General features: G+C 41.4%; 1 protein-coding gene across 1 annotated transcript in view; it reads right to left on the bottom strand.

Annotated features, from left to right (window-relative positions):
• The window catches only part of LOC122556834 (uncharacterized), a 66,600-nt gene that overhangs the window by 15,085 nt on the left and 33,319 nt on the right, over nucleotides 1-18,196 (bottom strand). Inside the window, exons 10-12 of the mRNA XM_043704066.2 lie at nucleotides 16,256-17,819; nucleotides 9,411-9,554; nucleotides 6,669-6,806 (exon numbers count right to left, since the gene is read on the bottom strand). Of these exons, the coding sequence (XP_043560001.2) occupies nucleotides 6,669-6,806; nucleotides 9,411-9,554; nucleotides 16,256-17,819 (1,846 nt within the window). The remainder of the gene's footprint in view (nucleotides 1-6,668; nucleotides 6,807-9,410; nucleotides 9,555-16,255; nucleotides 17,820-18,196) is intronic.

The following is an 18,196-nucleotide window of genomic DNA, read 5'->3' on the forward strand; positions in this document are numbered from 1 at the left end:
CTGGAACAACAAGTTTCAACTTTGATCTCCAGCATCTGCAGACCTCACTTTCTCCTCGAAGATTTCAACCTACTGCGAATCCTCTTACAAGGATGCCTTCCTTGAAGAAGCTCTCTGCCTCTCTCTACAAAGATTTCAGTGAGTCCCTCTCTCACTGCACACCCCAGGTCATCTCCTCTGCACAGAAGCTCTTCTTCTCCTGCTGAACACTCTCTGCTCATTCCTGAAGAAGGGACTGTGCCCGAAACGTCGAATCTCCTGTTCCCTGGATGCTGCCTGACCTGCTGTGCTGTTCCAGCAATAAAGTTTCAACTTTGATCTCCAGCATCTGCAGACCTCACTTTCTCCTCGATGGGCTGAATGGCCTTACTTCCACTCTTATGTCTTATGGTCTTATTTATATGAATTGGGTTTCATACTGAGCTTCACTGTAAATATTAAATTAATGGAATCAGGAACAGAAACTAGATTTCCTCGTGTCTAGTTTGATGTACTGCAGCTAATGGTAGGGTTTCTGCTGCTATTACCGTTTAATCTGTTCAATTATTTTGATAACTGGACAGAACCTTTTATGTTTGTTACACCTCAGCTATTCCTTTCTCAATGCAGTTCTTGTGGGAACTGTCAAATCACTGTATGTAGGAGGACATACATAATCATATGCATTAAGCACTCTTCACTAGGATCGCATCCAATTTATTTTTGTCTTTACAAGTAATCAAACAAAAAAAAGTATAGTATATTAAGTATCTGTGACTGCTTATAGTAAATAATTTTATCCAATATATGGTGTAAGAACTTAGTAGTAAATGAAAGCACATTTTCAGTAGTGTTTATTAGCTCAGGCATTACAAATGGATGTGACGGATGAACCAATGTCTATTCTCAGTTAAATCCTTTGGCACAGGACTATTAGTATGTGTTAGGTGCTTGTTTTTGACCAGTGCAGACCTGATGAACTGAAGGGTCTTCTTCTGCACTGGCGACCTCTATGACTCTTTAACCAACAGTTTGCTGTGGATGATGTAGTGTCATCGCATTTTGTACATTTATAAGCCACTCTTGATCTCATTAGTTCTGCAAACCAGAGACTTGGCTCAGCCTTGAATGTCTGCAAAGCAAAACTCATCTCAAACCAAACATGGTCAGTCAAATACTCCACCCTTCCATACTTGTTGATGAAGATACTCTCAAATAAGTAGAACACCTTCCAAATTCCCTTTCAAAAGGCCACATTGACGAGAAGAACCAACACCAGACCAGCAGTGCCAGCTCAGCAAGTGTTGGGAAACAAAGACTTCTACAAGTCAACAAAAATCCTAATGTACAGAGTTTAAAGGCTGTACCTTTTCATAGAGTCATAGAGTTCAACAGCACGGAAACAGACCCTTTGGTCTAACTCTTCCATGTCGACCAGATATCCTAAATGAATCCAATCCCATTTGCCAGCATTTGGCCCACATCCTCTAAACCCTTCCTATTCATGTACCTATCCAGATGTCTTTTAAATGTTGTAATTGTACCAGCCTCCATCACCTCCTCTGGCAGCTCATTCCATGCACACACTACCCTCTGCGTGAAAAAGTTGCCCCTTAGGTCTCTTTTAAATCTTTTTTAATCTCACACCTTAAACCTATACACTCTCTAGTTCTGGACCCCCCCTATCCTGAAAAATAGACCTTGGGTTACTGTTTTCTGGGATTGCAACTGTCATTCTAGAGGATTGACTTTTCTCATTTAGTAGAAGGCCTGTGTTCCGTAGTTCGTCTAAACCTGCAGTCGTCACGTTTCTTTACCTTTTGGCTATGCACTAGGATTTTTATATATTTTTGATTGTGGCTAAAATGGGAAAATGACTGTTTTCGAAAATAAAGATTTTGGAAAGCATTGCTGCTCTTTTTAAAAGCAAGTTCCCGATACTCGTTGTAAGTGCTGTTTACATAACTGTTTGTTCAAGCACGGGAAAGATTACTACACACAAGCTGGAGTGAGCAGATGCGTAGAAAGGGAGAGTCAACCAGCAACAATTAGCTGGTTGGTCTATAGATTGGTGACCAGTTGCTGACAACGAAAGCCTTCTGCCTGACAATACCATGTGATTCATACCCATGAGCTGTTCAGCTACCTGGGAGTCAATGTGTTTAATCAGTTTGATTAGTTAGCCTCACATCAGTAGTGGGGGAAATACTGGAGTCTATTATTAAGGCATGATTACAGAACATTTGGAAAGCATTACTGGATTGTACAAAGCCAACATTTGTGAAAAGCAAATCATGTTTGACAAATCTACTGGAGTTTTTTTGAACATGTAACTCACAGAATAGATAAGGGATGTGGTACATTTGGATTTTCAGAGGGCTCTCCCTAAGAGGTTAGTAGGCAAATTAAAGTACATGGCATGGGGTAATATATTTGCGTGTTGTTGAGAATTGGTTGACAGACTGGAAACAGAGTGTGGGAATTTTTTTTTAAAAGATGACAAGCAGTGACTAAGTGTTATGGTAAAGATCAGTACTTGGGTCTCAGTTTATTCATGGTGTATATTGATGAACTGGATGACGGTACCTAATGCAACATTTCCAAATGTGCTAATCTCTCAAGGCTATGCAGGATTGGAAATTTCCAGGAGAATGCAAAGATGCTTCAAAGGTGATTTAGACCAGTTAAGTGAGTGGTAAACCCATTCAGTATAATGTGGCTAAAAATGAAGTTACACCCTTTGCTATGAAGAAAGGAAAGGTACTATTTGGATGGTGATATATAGGCCAGTGCAGATATACAAAGAAATGTAGGTCATGAAAGCAGACAGTTAATCAGGAAGGCCAATGCAATATTGGCCTTCATTACAAAAGGATTTCAGTTCAGAAGTAGAGATGTCTTACTGTAGTTAAACCGGGTATTGGTGAGACCACACCTGGAGATACATCAGTTTTGGTCTCCTATCTAAGAAATGATATACCTGTCTTGGAGTACAGCTCACGTTTATGAGGCTGATACTGGGGATAGCAGGAGGGTGCTACGGGGAAAGATTGGTTTGACTGGGCCTGTATTCACGAGAGTTTAGAGGGATGAGAGGGGATCTGAACGAAATGTAGGAAATTCTAATTGGACTGCACAGACTAGGAGACATAATCTCAAGATACAGGGTAGGGGTAGACTAATTAGGACTGAGTTGAGGAAACATTTCTTCACTTGGAGGAGAGTGAACTTGTGGAATTCTCTATCATGAAGGCTGTGGAAGCCAAGGAAATTCAAGAAAGAGATAGATAATCTTTTACATTGCAAAGGTGTTAAAAGGTTTTAAAGGGAGATAGAGGACCAGCTACAATTATATTCAATGGTGGAGCAGACTCAAAGGCTGAATGGCCTACTCATAGTTCCTCTGTTTCTGGAACCGATTAGATCTCTGAAAAGGAAGTTGTCCTTTCATCTGCAATAAAAAAAACACTTCAAACCACAAAAAAGCCAGTTTATTTCCCCTCATCCGTAGCTGTAAGCTGGGGTTTTTGATTAATAAATCAGAGACGTTATAAGTCTGAAGCAGTTGCTCTATGCCTCCTGCAAGCAAGTGAAAATACCTGGAGAGGAAGACAGAACAGCAGCGAATCCTGACAAATAAAAGGATCATCTTAGCAAATCCTGAGGAAAGAGACCATTGAATTCCCTCCCCATATTTTCGCTCTACCCAAAACACTAACAGATATTTTTCTCCGCCTAAATGTTTGTGTCAGGGAGTTTTACAATGCATTAGAGGTTTAACTAGTAGAGTTATACATCAGAGGTTCATAAATGCTTACCGGCAGCTAGGATCTATTTATTCATAATAAAAAGTCATTCTTGTTAAGCACAGAAACCTGATCCATGCTGTCAACTTGGATCTAAAAGACAGGTACATTGGGGGATTTTATGTACTTTTATAAAATCAGAATCTTTCACTTTTGTAAAGTCCCAGGAATAACAGGGCTTGATGTCCAGCTTGCTACTCCAGCAAGGCATAACAAGAGTAGTTATCACCATATTCGTGTACTGCGGTGAGACCTGAACTGTCTTTCAGGAATATATAAGAATGCAAGAGAATTTGCACCAGCAACAACTGACACATTCTCTGGATTCAATGCGAGGACAGCCAAACAAACACTAGTGTCCTCCTTGACCAACTCCACAGGCATTCAATTAAAACTCATGTAAAATCATCGATGATAGACTGGATATTATGTCCAGATAGCCTCCCTTTCAGATCCTGGATCAATGTTTTGGTCAACTCTCAAATGGCCATTGTTCTGGGGAGGACAAAGGAACCTTTAAAAAGGCTTTCTGAAGCTGTCCTTGAAATGCATCACACTATGAATCCAAACATCTTCATGACAAGACACAGCAGCACCAGAGAAGGAAGGAAATGAAAGCAATCCTGCACTCTGGATCAACCTGTTCAGTCACATGAAGTATTATAGGGGAAATGTGCAACCCTAAACCAACATCATCAAGGGACACCTATGATGATTCGGCTTGCCATTATCACTGTAAAGATCATATGACAATTAGATCTTAGCATCGCAGCAGTAATCAGCTTACTATCACCTAAGACGTTCATTAGATTAATGCAACATGACAATAATCATATTTAATATTCTTTGTTCTCAAACAAGGTTCTAATGAATTTGAACATGCATCCCAGATGGATTTCCCTACTTCACCAATTATTCTGAAACATTTCAAGAGAGGGAAGGAGGAAGATACAGACAACAGACTTTTCTGATCAGTGAGGTCTCAATTTACTGTAACCAGTAATGTATGATTTCTCTGTTTAGCTTATGAGTTCAAATATCAGAGATAGGCTCTGCACCTTACAGCAATTCTGCAATGGAACAGTTTGGTACTTTCTAGCCAAGGCCATGATGCTGCACTTTCTGAAGTCAATTAAATTATCTAAGGATATATTATAGTTTGTAAGCCAAATATAGTGATAAAGGTTGCTGTTTGACCTCATGGTTCTCTATAATTAGCCAGAAATTGCTTGGTGAGCTTCTAGTTCATTGTACAATCCAAAATGTCCAAACAGGTATAGCTTTTGTTATTTTCTCCCTGATTTTTATGAGCTTATCCTCCTGATATGTAGAGGCTATAGAATGGAGCTGATTCTATACAGCTACAACACTGGTACCTATCAAACGTGGCAAATTGTCCAGAAACGTCCACACCACAACAAAGTCAAATCTAAACCTCTAATTATGGTCCGATCAGTCTGCTCTCAATTATAGTCCGTAATATGACTTTGACAATTCCATCAAATAGCACCGAGTCAGAAATAACTTGCTGAACCCATGCTTGGTTTGTCTTTCACCAAGGTCAGTCAGCTTCAAAACCTGGTCTAAATATGAATAAAGAGGTCAAATCCAGAAAGTGACAACCCTTAACTGATCAAGGTAATATTTTACCAAGTGGAACATCAAGGAACCTGAGCAAAATTAAAGTCAACAAAGATATGTAAGTGCCAAGAAATTATCATATCAAGCAAGAGAAAATACAACCATCACCCCTTGATGTTCAAAAGGTCAGTAATTCTCAATCACAATCCCTCAATATCCTTGCCACTGACCAGAAACTCGAATGACTAGCCATCTGAACACCATGGCTATAAAAGACACACAAAGGTTGCAAATTCTGTTGTGAATAACTCCCTCCTGAGTCCGTTCACCATTTTCAAGGCACAAGTTAGAACTGTGATTGAGTACTGTCCACCTCCTCAATGGATGCTGCTCTAATAACACTCAGGATGTACAACACGATCCAGCCCACAAAGCAGTCCACAAGATTGGTAGAGATGGAAATGTGTTGCCGGAAAAGCGCAGCAGGTCAGGCAGCATCTAGAGAACAGGAGAATCGACGTTTCGGGCATTAGCCCTTCTTCAGGAATCCCTGTTTGAGAATGTGGCTGAAGAGCTTCTGTGCAGAGGAGATGACCTGGGGGGTGCAGTGAGAGAGGGACTCACTGAAACCTTTGTAGAGGGAGAAAGAGAGCTTCTTCAAGGAAGGCATCCTTGTAAGAGGATTCGCAGTAGGTTGAAATCTTTGAGGAGAAAGTGAGGTCTGCAGATGCTGGAGATCAGAGATGGAAATGTGTTGCCGGAAAAGCGCAGCAGGTCAGGCAGCATCTAGGGAACAGGAGAATCGACGTTTCGGGCATTAGCCCTTCTTCAGGATTGGTACCCTACCTATAATCATAAACACTTACATCCTCCAACAGCAGTGCACACTAGCAAGAAGCTACAGAATACATTGCGGCAACTCATGTGGCAGCATTTTCCAAACCCACAATCTCTACCACATAGAAAGAGAAGGGCAGAAACCTCATGAGAACAACACCAGCTGAGAATATCCCTCAAAGTCACATACTAACCCAACTTGGAAACTATATAATTGTTCCTTCAATCTCACTAGGTCAAAACATGAACCCCCCTCCTAATAGCCCTGTGCTTTCAACTGCACCACATGGAGTACAACAGTTCAAACATTAAATTGTTTATAATTTTCTCAATGCCAATTAGGATTGGGAAATAAATGCTAGCCTCACCAGCAAAGCTCACAATGCATGAATGAAAAAAATAATTACACTTCCATTCAATAATGAGATTTAAACTGATCCCAGTTTAATCAATACTTGTGCTTACCTCACCCTTTGCTTTGATTAGAAAGGTGTTATTAATCTTCCCAAAGAGCTCAGCAAGGTGGATTAAATCATTTTTTGTGCATTTGCCTGGTACCATGTCAGCGATGTAAACAACTTGTCCAGGCTCTTCCTTTGTATCCTAGTAACAAAGAAAATATCCTATAGTTAAAGGGTTATCGTCACAATACAATACCTTGCTGAATCCATATAGTACTCAACACCAGGCCAGTAGAGGCCACCACTGTGCAGGAAGTCCACTGCACAACATGGGTGGATTCGGTTTTTGATGTTTACATTTATTGATAGCTTCTGCATCCAATAACTTTTACAAACATTTTGACTTATGAAATTCAAATCTGCATCATTCCTAGGAGGGTTGCATGCACTCTCTCAGTGGTTAACCAAGCATTCTACACTTCCCCAAATCTACTGATTCACAGTGCTCAAAAGTACTAGTTAGCAAAATTTCAGGAGCATTCGTTTCAATTATTGCAAATGTATAAAGTTATACATTTATATAAAATTATATATTGTTATATATGTATATATAGTGACATAAAGTGACACAACTGAAATAAATTGCATTTGTGAGAATATTAGATAAATGCATAAAGTGAAGGCGAGGTATGATATCATTGCATTTTATTTGAATGCTGCAGTCAGAGACAATTGTCACTGTATTATAACTTTTGTAGTGTAGTAATGCACAGAAAAAGGACTGAGGAGAAAGTGAGGTCTGCAGATGCTGGAGATCAGAGCTGAAAATGTGTTGCTGGAAAAGCGCAGGAGGTCAGGCAGCATCCAGGGAACAAGAGAATCGACGTTTCGGGCATAAGCCCACAGAAAAGGGGCTTATCAAGCAGCTACTCATTGAGTGAGCACATTGGATATAATCAGATACATGTGAAGACAATCTCTGTGATGAGAGTGGGGATAGCCATTGAAATGTCAGTCAGTAAACAGCAGCAAATTTACAATTCACTCCAAATGCCAAGGTTCTGAAACAAAGCAGTCTGCAAAGAGCTTGCCTGACACTACAGACACCTTTGGGACTAAGGAGGAAAGAATGAATCTTCCGAGTAATCATTCAGAGACATATTTCGAGATAGCCCAGGAAACAACCTTGGGAGAGTAACAGGTCACAGCTATAAATCCTTTTACGGATTATTTTCAATCAAGCAACTCTCTAAAGTGTGAGCATTCTCTAACTTAAGCCATAACCGGTCTGCAAGGGCAAAGGTCAAGATTGCGCACAGATTCGCTGCAGCATTTCTACCCTATGACAAGGACTATGTTTTAAATCATATTCTTGCCAAGTATATCTCTTTGCAATATCACTGTTGAATTTGCTTCTGCCACCTTTTTCAGGAATGTGTTCCGTATCATAATTAAAAAGTAATGCTGTGTAAAATGAATGTTGCTTCATGTTATTTCTGGTTCTCTATAAATTTGTATCCTTTGAACAGTACTCCTTCTGCCAGTCAAAACTGTCTCTTTATATAAATACTTTATCAAAAACTACTCAAAACTTTGAACATCTCCATCAAATCTTTTGTGACCTTTTCTCTGAAGGGAATAAACCCAGGTAATTATCCAACATTGCGGCCTCCAGCTTCCACCTCCACTTCTAGCATTAGACATCATTGCCTGCACCTGGCTGACAGCACATCCTGGACACTGGTGCTTGGCAATTCTGAAAGCTGAAACCATGCCCACAGCACCCAATACCCAAAATACAAGAGGGGATGAATTCACCTCCAAAATTCCAAAAATGATCAAAAAGACAAAGGCTCTTTGGATTGAAAACAAAAAGTGCTTGAGATCACAGTGGGCTAGGCAACATCCATGGAGAGAGAGCAAACTAATGGGGCAAACTTGAAAGCAGAATGTGGGAAGATTGAAAGGGGAAAGAGATGGCTGTGTGTGCGCATGCGCGCATGCGTCTGTCTGTCTATCTGAGTTGGGCATGGGTGGTATGGAGAAGTGAGATACTTCAATAAAAAGGAAGCTGCCGGGCAGGAGCAACAGGAAGGCTGCAAGAAAGGGACAGACAAAGGCTCGAAACCTGAGACTGAGATCTAAGGTACAATAAAACGGGTGGTAACTGGTAGATTACAATGTTCTTGCTTTGTACATTTGCAATGGAAATGCAGTGACCTCACTATTTTGAAAAAGGTGTAGTTTATAGTGATAGCCTTTTGTGTGCAAATATGATTCAATTACTTCTCAAAAAAAGGCTTTTGCAAACATACACCTGTTGTCCTGTGCCAAGTTGAATAATGGTCTCAAAGAAATTAATGATTTCTCTGTGTTTTGTGGCTTTAATTTAAGTGGAGTGTTGGTATTGTTGATGAATTCTTCTAATTCTGTTGAGAGTTCAAAATATTTCATTTGTGAAGACAAATTCAGAAGGTATTATTCCTATGCGACTGAATCACCGAATAAACATGAGTAAGAATGAAGATGTAGCCCTCGAGAAAATTTCAAGAAGAGTCCTTAAAAATAAATGTGCCATGCTGCTTCATATTTGGATAGAGCGTAAATGTTTTACCTAATTTCATGAGAACGGCGAATATAAAAAAAAACCAGAAGAATAAAACCAACATGTGTATTTTGCTGCTGCACAGACTCAAGGGAAATTATCAGCCTTATATGGACAATGTTACACACTTATTTCCTGAAGAACTGAGGTAATTTCTACATGTTATTATACAAGTGAGAAATGGCATTTTCTTGGTTATACCTGATTCACGGGCCTCAGCACAGAGTAATTATGAACTTTTCCAAATTTAGCACCAAGTTTTCCAATAGCAACTTTTGAATACCCACTGGGAGGCAAGTTTACATGTAATGTTGTCTGTTTCTCTGGACATGATTCTTTCGGTTTCTAGATTGAATGAAAAGAAAATATATTAGAGTCAGTTATCACATTGTAATGTTGAATCGTTTTGACTTACCACATATACATTACGTGGAGTACTTTTTTCTGAGCTGATGATTGCATTTTGTTAATATACTAATCCAAAGGGAGCATGGTTCGACTGCATATGACTTGTACACAGGCGATACTGACTTACTGAAACATCTCAGAGACATTCCAGTCTTTTACAATACATTTGCAAGAATAAAAATAAATCCACACTAGGAGCTGGTGAGTGGGACAGAGTTAAGGGACACTTCTATTTAAATATCACTCTTTCAGATAAGAGTAGTTAGGTTTACTGCAGCCTGAAATCGAAGTATACAAGATTTAACAGAGGTGTGGTCAGTTAATTAGCAGCTGGTTTACATCAGTCCTTAGAAGGTTAAGTCTGTTCATTAAGAAAAGTAAAAGTGCTCTTTTCTTCCTCTGTTCACAGCCTCCTGAGGTTCTCTCATGCTTAGGTACAGTGGAAGAAGCTAACTGGTGACTACTGGTAAGTTATTCTACTTTTCTAATTGGAATAAACCATTTTTAAAGTTATGGGTGGCAGTTCAGCTCAGCCAATTGGAGTGCATATCATATATCATGTGTGAAGTCATGGACACACCAGGTGTCCCAGATGAACACATCTGCACAAATTTGGGATTTGGAACTTGAGCTGCAGCTGGAGTCACTGTTGTGCAACTACAAGGCAGAGGATCATGTTGATGGCACCTTAAGACACAGTAATATCATAAAATAGAAGTATACAGGCAGAGGAAAGGGGCAACTGCAGGCTGCCTAAGAAAGCATAGAAGAGATTCAGCACTTGCTAATCAGTATTCCATTTTAAATACTGGTAAGGGAAATGGTTCCTCAGGAGATTGTAGTCAGAACCAAGTCAATGGCAGCATGGATAGCTCAGCTGTACAGGATGGGGTGGAAAAAGAATGGAAGAACAATAGTGATAGGGGATTCCAGAGCCAGGGAATCAGCAGGCTTTTCTATGGTTGGCAATATGACTCCATGACAGTATATTGCCTCTATAGTGCCAGGTAAAGTATGTTAAAGAGCTGTAGGATATTCATCTGGGGATGGTGACCAGTCTGAATCAGTACCAAAGACGTGGGTAGGAATTCATATGAAGATTGGAATATAATGTAATCTAATTTAGGGAGTTAGGTGCAAGATTGAAAGGCAGGACTTCAAAAGCAGCAGTTTTAAGATTACTCCTAGACCCACATGCTAGCCAGCATAGAAATAGGAAAATTGAGCAATAGAACAAGTGGCTGGAAAACCTTTATCAATGGGTGAGCATCAAATTTCTGGGGCATTGGGACCAGTACCGGAAAAGGTGGGAATTTTTTTTTAATCAACCTGTTCAAGTATGTTATGATGCACATTTGCAGTAAATCCAGGCCTTCCAGCCAGAAGGCAGGGACACTACAACTGCAACACAACAGTTCTTCTGAGAAAGGTGGTAACCACTGATGGTCCACACCTGAACATGGCTGGGAGAACTAATCTTGCAGGGATATTCACTAATATCGTTACAGAGGTTTTTAGCTAGATTGGCAGGGGCTTGGGAAGCTGAGGGCAAATTCAAAGCAGGAGTAAGGGGAAGAAATGAAATGAGTGATTCTTAAAAACACAGGAAGCAGTAGTTAGAAAGTGTACAGCACAAGAATTCGGCAGTAGTAAAGGGCGTATACATAAAGAGGAGTGTAGTAAACAAAGCTGACAAAATGAGGGCAGAGACACATAGCATGATGTCATTTCTATAACAGATATTTGCTTCAAGAGGGACAAGATTCACAATTCAATATCCCGAGATACAGTATATAGATTCAGATAAGATAGAGAAGGAGATAAAAATAATGGGGCCATAACATCATTGCTTAATGAATGAGTTGCTTTTGTGAGTACGATGGAGATATTAAATGAAGCATCAAATTAGGCCATTTGGATTGAGATCAGAAACACAAAATGGGCAGCTAAACTGCTGGGTATTTATAATAGACTCCTAAATAGCAGGAGAGAGTGAAAGGATCAAAAATGTAGCCAAACTTCTGTGTGCAAAAAAAATCAGGACAACAATAATTCGGATTCCAACTTCCTAAATATCAAATGGGAAGACAGAGTGTGAAAAGCACAGAGGGCATAACATTCATTAACGGCATTCAAGAGAACTTCTTTAGCCAGCACATAAGCCCAACAAGAGAAGGTGCAATTCTAAATATAGTCTCAGGAAAGGAGACTAAACAGTTGGATGAAATAGAAGTAGGTGACTATTTTAGAGATAGTGTTCATAGTGCAGTTAGATTTAGATTCACTTTGGTGAGAGCCAAAAGTTCTAAATTGGGTAAAACAAATTTCACACAGTTGAGAAATGATCTGGCAAATGTTGATGGGGGTTACAGACACTTAAAGTCAATGGCAAATCAGTCAGAGGACTTCTAAAGAAAGATTCTATGGGTGTAGTGTAGAAAAAAAGTGGTACTACTAAATCTACAGCCCTTTGTTTAGAAGGATATAAGGTAAAACAAAGCAAGAAAAGAAAGCATGTGACAAACTCAAAATAAAAGTCATACTTTAGGAAACCACAAGGAACACAAAAAGTACAGGGACAAAGTGAAAAGGAAATGAGAAAAACAAGGAGAAAGACATGGTGGCTCAGTGGTGAGCATAGCTGTCTCACAATGCCAGGGACCTGGATTTGATTCCAGCCTTGGGTGGCTGCCTGTGGTCCCCCATCTGTGTAGGTTTCTACTAGGTGCGGTGGTTTTCTCCCACGTGATAAGGTGTGCTAAGTTGTCCTGTCGTGTCCAGGTACGTGCAGGCTATGTGGATTAGCCATGGTGGGGTTACAGAGATAGGGTGGGGGCTGTTTCTGGTTGGGATGCTGTTTAGAGGGTCGGTGCAGATATCATGGGCAGAATGGCCTCTTTCTGCACTGGAGGGATTCTATTTTATGAGAAAAAAACTGGCCATTAAAAATAAGGACAATCCAAACATGTTTTATAAATATATTAAGAGCAAGAGGATGACTACCAGAGGTGTGCATGGTGACTTGCCTGTGGATGCAGAAGATAGGGGCAGGGCTCTTAATGAGTACTTTGCCCCCATCTTTACAAAACTGGAGGATGATGCAGACATTCTAGTTAATGAGGAGTGTGAAATATGAGCTAGAATTGGCATTGTGCAAGTGAAAGTACTAGGGGGAGTGACATCTTTGAATGTGGATAAATCGTCAAGTCTGGATGAATTATAACCTATTAAAAGACTATTAAAGGAAGCAAGGGAGGATCAGTTGCCAACCTTCACTTGATACAGGCAAGGTTGCAGAGGACTGGAAGTCTATGATCATGTAACGTTATTCAAATATAGACTGGTCAGTCTGACCCCAGTGGTGGTCAAATTACTACAATCAATAGTGAGAGGTAAGACTGGCTGTTACTCAGAAAGGAGCAAGTGAGGCCTGCAGATGCTGGAGATCAGAGTCGAGGGTGTGGTGCTGGAAAAGCACAGCAGGTCAGGCAGCATCCGGGGAGTAGGAAAATCGACGATTCGGACAGGAGCCCTTCATCAGGGATGAGGCTTGTAGGCCAGGGGGGCTGAGAGATAAATGGGAGGGGGTTGAGGTTGGGGAGAAGGTTGCTGAGAGTGCAATAGGTAGGTGAAGGTGGGGGAGAAGGTGATAGGTCAGAGAGAAGGGTGGAGCAGATCAGAGGGAAAGGTGATGGACAGGTCAGGAGGGTGCTGTAGAGTTGGAGGTTTGGGACTGGGATAATGTAAGGGGGAGGGGAAATGAGGAAATTGGTGAAATCCATATTGATCTCATTGCAGGATCCCAAGGTGGAAGATGATGCGTTTTTCCTCCAGGCGTCAGGTGGTAAGGGTTTGCTAATGGAGGCGGCCCAGGACCTACATGTCCCTGACAGAGTGGGAGGGGGAGTTGAAGTGTTCAGCCATGGGGTGGTGGAGTTGGTTGGTGCGGGTGTCCCAGAGATGTTCGAAACGATCCACAAGTTGGCATTCTGTCTCCCTGATGTGGAGAAGACCACATCGGGTACAACGGATACAGTAGATGACACTGGTGGAGGTACAAGTAAAATTCTGTGAAAGGATCCTTGGGGGCCTTGGACGGAGGTGAGGAGAGTGGTGTGGGCATAGGTTTTGCACTTCCTGCGGTGGCAGGAGAAGGTGCTGGGAGTGGGGTGTGGGTTGATGGATCTAACGAGGCAGTCGCGGAGGGAATGGTCTGATCTGATGAGGGAGTCACAGAGTTACTTGGAAAGGCACAGATTCATCAGGGATAGTCAACTTGTTTTATTAAGGTAAGGTTCTGTCTTACTAACTTAAGTAAACATTTTTGAGAGAATAACAACAAGGACTGATGAGTGTAGCACTGTGGTTAATGTCTACATGGGTTTTGGTTCAACGGCAAATCAGTCAGAGGACTTCTAAAGAAAGATTCTATGGGTGTAGTGAATGGTTAAAAGCAAAGGGTAAAAGTTGATGAATGTGTTTGCCAATTGAAAGCAATTTCCAACGGGTATTCCACAGGTCTCAGTATTGGCTCCCTTGCTGTTTCACATTCATGATTTAGATTTAAACACAGGAGGCACAACTGGAAAACTTGCAGATGACATAAAAAACTGGCCAGGTTGTTGACACTGAAGCAGCAAGATATTGACTGCAGGATGGTAACAAAGGTTTGGTTGAGAGGATGGCAGAATGGCAAGTGAAATTCAATCCAGAGAAACTGGAGTTTATGAATTTGGGGAGGGCAAACAAAGCAAGCATAATAAACAGAAGATATTGAGAGGGATAGGGGAAGTGAGAGGCATGGGAGAGCATGTCAACATGCCCTTGAAGGTGGCAAGATGGGTTAATAATGTGGGAAAGCAAACACATGGGATATATTTCTCCATTGGATATGGTATTGAATACAAAATTGTACGATGCTATTCCTTTGACAAGGTTATTCTGTCCTGGGGTGTTGTTTTTTCAAGAGAGGTCGTAAACACAGAGGTTCTGATATGTCTAGGTTATCTACTTGAAGAAGCTTTTATGTTTAAAAAAAATGTGTACAATGAAAGGGGAGTGGCCAGTTCTCCCAGCTCAGCTTTTCTCTGGTTTGTTTTGGTTTTAGCAGGCTGGCTGTTCAGGAGCTGCTGGTCAGTTTAAGCTGGGGTATCCAAAGGAACAGCTACAGTGGAAGGAGGTTCCATGTTAAATCTCTCTGCCACCTCTCTCTCCTCTAAGAACCTTTTTGCCAAACTGGTGTTTATGGGGACTGTTGCAGGCATTTGGAATAGCATTATTAAGTTGGGATAGTCTGTTGGGTTTTCGGATAGGTTAAGTTATTCTGTATTCAGTTCTCTTTTGTTTGTGTTTCATTCAACACTGTAAATAAATTGTTTAAAACCGAGGGGTTTTGACCAGCTGCATCACTCCTGGAATATCTACTATATATGTGCTTAAAACAACTAGAAAAGTTAGGGTCTGAGCTAACTTCTTGAAATGTTTTGAGGGGATCTGACTTGGTACATAGCAAAAGCAGCAGTGTAACTCTGGGACTATAAAGCACACTGATTAGGCTAGAACTGGAGCTTGGTGTACAGGAAGGACATCATTGTTCCAGAGAATTTATGGAGGAGATTTATAAGAATGTTGCCAGGTCATGAAAATTACTGTTATGAGGAAGGGCAGGATGGGCTAGGGCTTTCCTTTGAACACTCAAGATTGAGTGATGACTTAATTAAAATGCACAAAGTAATGAAGAGTTGGATAGAGCACAGAGGAAAGACCTGTTTCACCAGACATGGAGGTCAACTCCCAGGTCAGGAGGTACATATTTAAGGCGATTGGTAGAAAGATCAGAGGGGACATAAGCAGAGGGTGATGGGTGTCTGAAATTTGCTGCCCAGGTTGGTGGCTCAGATGGAAACCATGAACTCATTTAAAAGGAAGCTAGATCAGCATCTGAAGTGCTGTAAACTAAAAGGCTCCAGACCAGATTCTAGAAAGTGGGATTAGAATGGGCAGCTAGTTTATTCAGCAGACATGCTGGTCTAAATGGCCTCTTTCTGTGCTGTAATGTTTCAATGGTCCTAGAGTTCGAAATCACCAAAATATTAAAAATTAAAACCAATGAATAGTATGTGAGACTAAAACTCAATTTGGTCCAATTAAATTGTTCTGTTTAGTCTGCAAGTCTTCTGTACACTCCAGCAGCTGTACTTTGTATTATTGCAACTGTATCTGCAGCTACTCAGTTAAGAACATCCACATGTTCTTTAGGCAATTTTCAAGGCACAGGAACTTAAGATCAGTTTCATTCCAGTTATTAGGTCAAAATAGAGGAACTTAATTCCAACTACACAATATTTTGGTGTAGTAAAATTGTTGTGAGAAGGATCATTAATACTTTAAATTAAGTGTTACAAGTGTCTTGCCAGCAAGTCAAATCATCGCAAATCATCTGCTTCCAACTCCTTTTGGTTACATTTACTGATTTATAAGTAAATACCGCACACTGAAATGTCCAAGCAAATAACTACTACGTTCCATGTAATTTTAGTTTTCATAGCAATAATCTCTTGCACCCAAAATATGACCAATAGTTGAAGATGGAGTAAGAATCCTCAAAAATATGAAGAAAACAGCTCAGTATTGTTTACCTTCTCCAGCACTGTCTCTTGTAGGTTTATATTTGTATCAGCTCGAGGACCAGTTTCTTTCAATTCATCCTTAGATCCATTCTGCTCATGCTTTAGAATGCTTTCATCAACATCATTTGTTTCAGAATTGCCCATCAGAGCTTCAAGTTCTGAATCATTTCCCAAAAATGGAATAGCAGTTTCCTCTTGTAGTTCCTCTGAATTCATTTCTACATCATTTATTTTGGGCTCCCTCCTATCCTCCGGATTATATCGCGGATAATCTTTCCGCTCTGTTCCACCTTTATTTGCATAGTTTTCCCACTCTGCATTTCCGATGTTTTCGTATTTCGTCCACTCTATTGCTTTACTCTCAGCCCTTTCCTGCTCCGCCCTCCTGTGACTGTCACCCCACTCCATCCTCGAGCTCCTGTCTGTCCGTTCTACCTTCTCATAACTGTCGCCCCACTCCATCCTCGAACTCCTGTCACCCCATTCCACCCTCTCATGGTTATCAACCCATTCCACCTTCATGTTGCTGTCACCCCACTCTAACCTATCGCTGCCGACACCCCACTCCCGTCTCTCACTGTTGTCATCCCATTCCCATTTCTCACTGCTGTCTCCCCACTCCTGTCTCTCACTGCTGTCTCCCCATTCCAGCCTATCACTGCTGTCACCCCACTCTCGCCTCTCACTGCTGTCTCCCCACTCCCGTCTCTCACTGCTGTCACCCCATTCTCGTCTCTCACTGCTGTCACCCCATTCTCGTCTCTCACTGCTGTCACCCCACTTCTGTGTCTCACTGCTGTCACCCCACTCTAACCTATCGCTGCTGTCTCCCCATTCCCGTCTCTCACTGCTGTCGCCCCATTCTAATCTATCACTGCTGTCACCCCACTCTTGTCTCTCACTACTGTCATCCCACTCCCACCTCTCACTGCTGTCTCCCCACTCCAGCCTATCACTACTGCCTTCCCGCTTTCTCCTCTCATTACTACATCCCCACTCTCCCCTTTCAGTGCTACCTCCCCTCTCACTACTGTCTCCCCGATCGCTGCTGCCAGCTCCCCTCTCTATTCTCTGTCTACTGCTTCGTCGCACCCATCTTTCATTGCTACCTCGTCGCTCTCCTCTCTCACTGCTGGTTCTCCGCTCTCGCTGTTCCCTGCTACCTCTACGCAGCCTTCTTTCATGGCCACCCCTGCGTTCAGCCCTGTCACGACTATCTCTACGCTCTCCTCTCTCGCGGCTACCTCTGCGCTCTCCTCTCTCGCGGCTGGTCTCCTGCATTCCTCTCCCTCGGTTGGCCCTCCATTCTCTACTATCACGGCTTTGCCGCTGTTCTACTTTAGAGTTTCGTCGTGGTATTCTCTCTCGGTTTCTGTGTTGCATTTTTTCACGGTTTCTGTGCCTCATTCTTGAGGAGCTTCTCCATCCCACTGTTCCACCACTCTCATCGGAGCTCTTTGACTCTGCTTTCTCACTACTTTCCGAACTTCTCCTCTCTCTTCTAGGCGGTGAGGACTTTTTCAAATCACCAGGTTTATGCTTCAAAATAGGACCCAGATAGCATTCTTTTGTACTGTAAAGAAAAACAAATTGATTATATCCAAATTATACTGTCTTCTTTTGGTCATTATACTTCTAGTTTGATTATTCAATTTCTCCCAGAGAAATGCTCATTTGTATCTCATTTAGTTAAATGAACAGTCCAAGTTATTGACAGTAGTGCAATGCTCTTTCATATTTGGTTCAATATCTACTAAGAGAAAAGCTGGAGCTTTATTCCTTCCTTTCATTCAATTGTCCTCATCCTCTTCACTCCGAGCATGTTTTCAAGAACACAGACTGGCCTTCAGTGTCTCACTTTTTTTTTAATTTATGGAAATGCGCATCCCTGTCTGAGCCAGCTTTTATTGCTAATCCCTCAATGCCCTTGAACTGGGTAGCTAATGGACC

The sequence above is a fragment of the Chiloscyllium plagiosum genome, unplaced genomic scaffold (genome assembly GCF_037043375.1).
Source record: "Chiloscyllium plagiosum isolate Xiang-an unplaced genomic scaffold, Cpla_swu_hap1 HiC_scaffold_16, whole genome shotgun sequence".
Classification (NCBI taxonomy): Eukaryota; Metazoa; Chordata; class Chondrichthyes; order Orectolobiformes; family Hemiscylliidae; genus Chiloscyllium; species Chiloscyllium plagiosum.